A 1,904-nucleotide genomic window follows, 5' to 3' on the forward strand; every position below is an offset into this window, starting at 1 on the left:
AGAAAATCCTCTCAACTACTGGACACACACTAATTCACTCTGAGATGCCAGAAGTTAAATACTTCTGCCCCAAAACTTAAAAGCTTAGTGGATTCAGATATTTGTGAAGACTCATGTTTGCCTAAAACATTAGCATGTTCTTTATAAAGGGCACCAAAGAAATCTAAACAATTTTATAATGCAAATGGTGATAGAAATTAACTTTAGCATCTTCCAAGCTACACTAGCATAAAGCTCTCATGATCTCTAACTGAATCGTTTCCCTCCATACAGTGTTATGAGTTCTGAACCAAATCCACGCTATAAAACAAGTATCTATGCCTGTCAGTTTCCAAACAACTTGATGTTTAATGAGAAAAAGCTGGCCAATATAGACAGATCCATAGTATGCAAAAGGTTTATGCCTTAACAGCAAACTTCCGGACAGGGTACAGGCGCTCTTTTCGCTGCTGTTTTTTGGTCTTCAAACTTTCTTCGTACTTATTTAATCTGCGGCGCATGGCACGAGTCTTCTTCGGCCGTAGGTCAAGAGGCTTGTACTTTTTGCCCTGTTTTCAAAAAAATAACAAATGAGCCTCAAAAGTGGTTGTGTGTTGTTTTTTAAAGCAGACTTTACCCTTGCCACTGCATCCACGCTGTTCAGTAATCTGCAAAGGATCTGGGTGTGTACAAGTACAGAAAGCTGTCCTGCCTGTTGGTACTGCATGGAGAGCAGGGGCTAAAACTTCCCTATGCCGTTCGTGCGTATGACACACTTTCTCCACTAGGAAATGGCTTTACACTACTCAACAGCTGGGAGGGTACCAACCATCAGTCACTACCAGCTGTTTTACCAGACAGGACTGCAGCCTAAAGTTGGGTGATTCCTGATTTTATTAATCCCAGGAGTCTGCCAGTACCTCTGGAAGTATTCACGTGGTGACCTGCTCTAGATAATCCTGGTGTACAGCAAAGAACGTGGCCCATGAGAAATAACACACTGCTATGGGGAAAAAACCTGTTCCAGTGTTCTTAGTGACTTCATCCCTCAAGACTGCCAATCTTTACGAACGTATTTTCCAACAGAGCACTTAGATCTGTGCCTACTGGAAAGCACACAAAGCCAGATAACAGAGTTACATGCTGTCCAGTAGAAGAATCCTTTAGCAAGAACAGATTCACACTGCATCTACTCAATTCAGAGCAGTGCTGGGTGTTAGTCTTGCAATAAACAGTATTTTGAAAAAGGACCATTATAATATGAGATTAATGTTATACTTTTCCCAGGATTAGAACATTTGAAACAATCTCATTTGCAGAATTATTCTTGCAACTAGCTGGGTCTCTTGCCTCACAACTCTATCCACATATCTCAAAAATGTCCAGAAAGGAATGTAAGGTAGGGCCTAACAAAGTACAAAGTTTGGACTTACTTTGTAAAATTTCCTCAGGTTCTCTTTCTGGGTCTGGTTGATGACAGTCAGCACTCTGGCAATGGATTTGCGGACAACCCGGCTGCAGAGAGTAAAGAAACAGGCCTCAAAACACAGACAATAAAAGGCTTAAAACTAGCAAGTACTTTAGAAAATATGTAAGAGGAACTATAGAATTGGGATAACAGAGGCACTACTTGAGAATTATTTCTTACTATATTCAAGACATAATAGTCATTTTACTCTTCTTTAAACTAACTCCTTTTCTCCCGTCTAGTCCACATTTGTTTCCTCCTCTGCCCCCCTTGCTTCTCTTCAGTGCTACCTACTCTCAGGACAAGGATGTCAAGTATCAGGGGGTAGCCGTGTTAGTCTGTATCTACAAAAACAACAAGGAGTCTGGTGGCACCTTAAAGACTAACAGATTTATTTGGGCATAAGCTTTCGTGGGTAAAAACCTCACTTCTTCGGATGCATCCGAAGAAGTGAGGT

The 1,904-nt window shown here is 41.1% G+C and overlaps 1 protein-coding gene across 1 annotated transcript in view; it reads right to left on the reverse strand.

The window, feature by feature from the left end:
• Positions 1 to 324: 324 nt before the first annotated feature.
• Positions 325 to 1,904, reverse strand: part of RPL35 (ribosomal protein L35) — a 3,119-nt gene continuing 1,539 nt past the window's right edge. Inside the window, exons 3-4 of the mRNA XM_026657310.2 lie at positions 1,413 to 1,494; positions 325 to 548 (exon numbers count right to left, since the gene is read on the reverse strand). Of these exons, the coding sequence (XP_026513095.1) occupies positions 399 to 548; positions 1,413 to 1,494 (232 nt within the window). The 3' untranslated portion in view covers positions 325 to 398. The remainder of the gene's footprint in view (positions 549 to 1,412; positions 1,495 to 1,904) is intronic.

Source organism: Terrapene carolina, unplaced genomic scaffold (assembly GCF_002925995.2).
Source record: "Terrapene carolina triunguis isolate 2854851 unplaced genomic scaffold, T_m_triunguis-2.0 Scaffold238, whole genome shotgun sequence".
Taxonomy (NCBI): domain Eukaryota; kingdom Metazoa; phylum Chordata; order Testudines; family Emydidae; genus Terrapene; species Terrapene triunguis.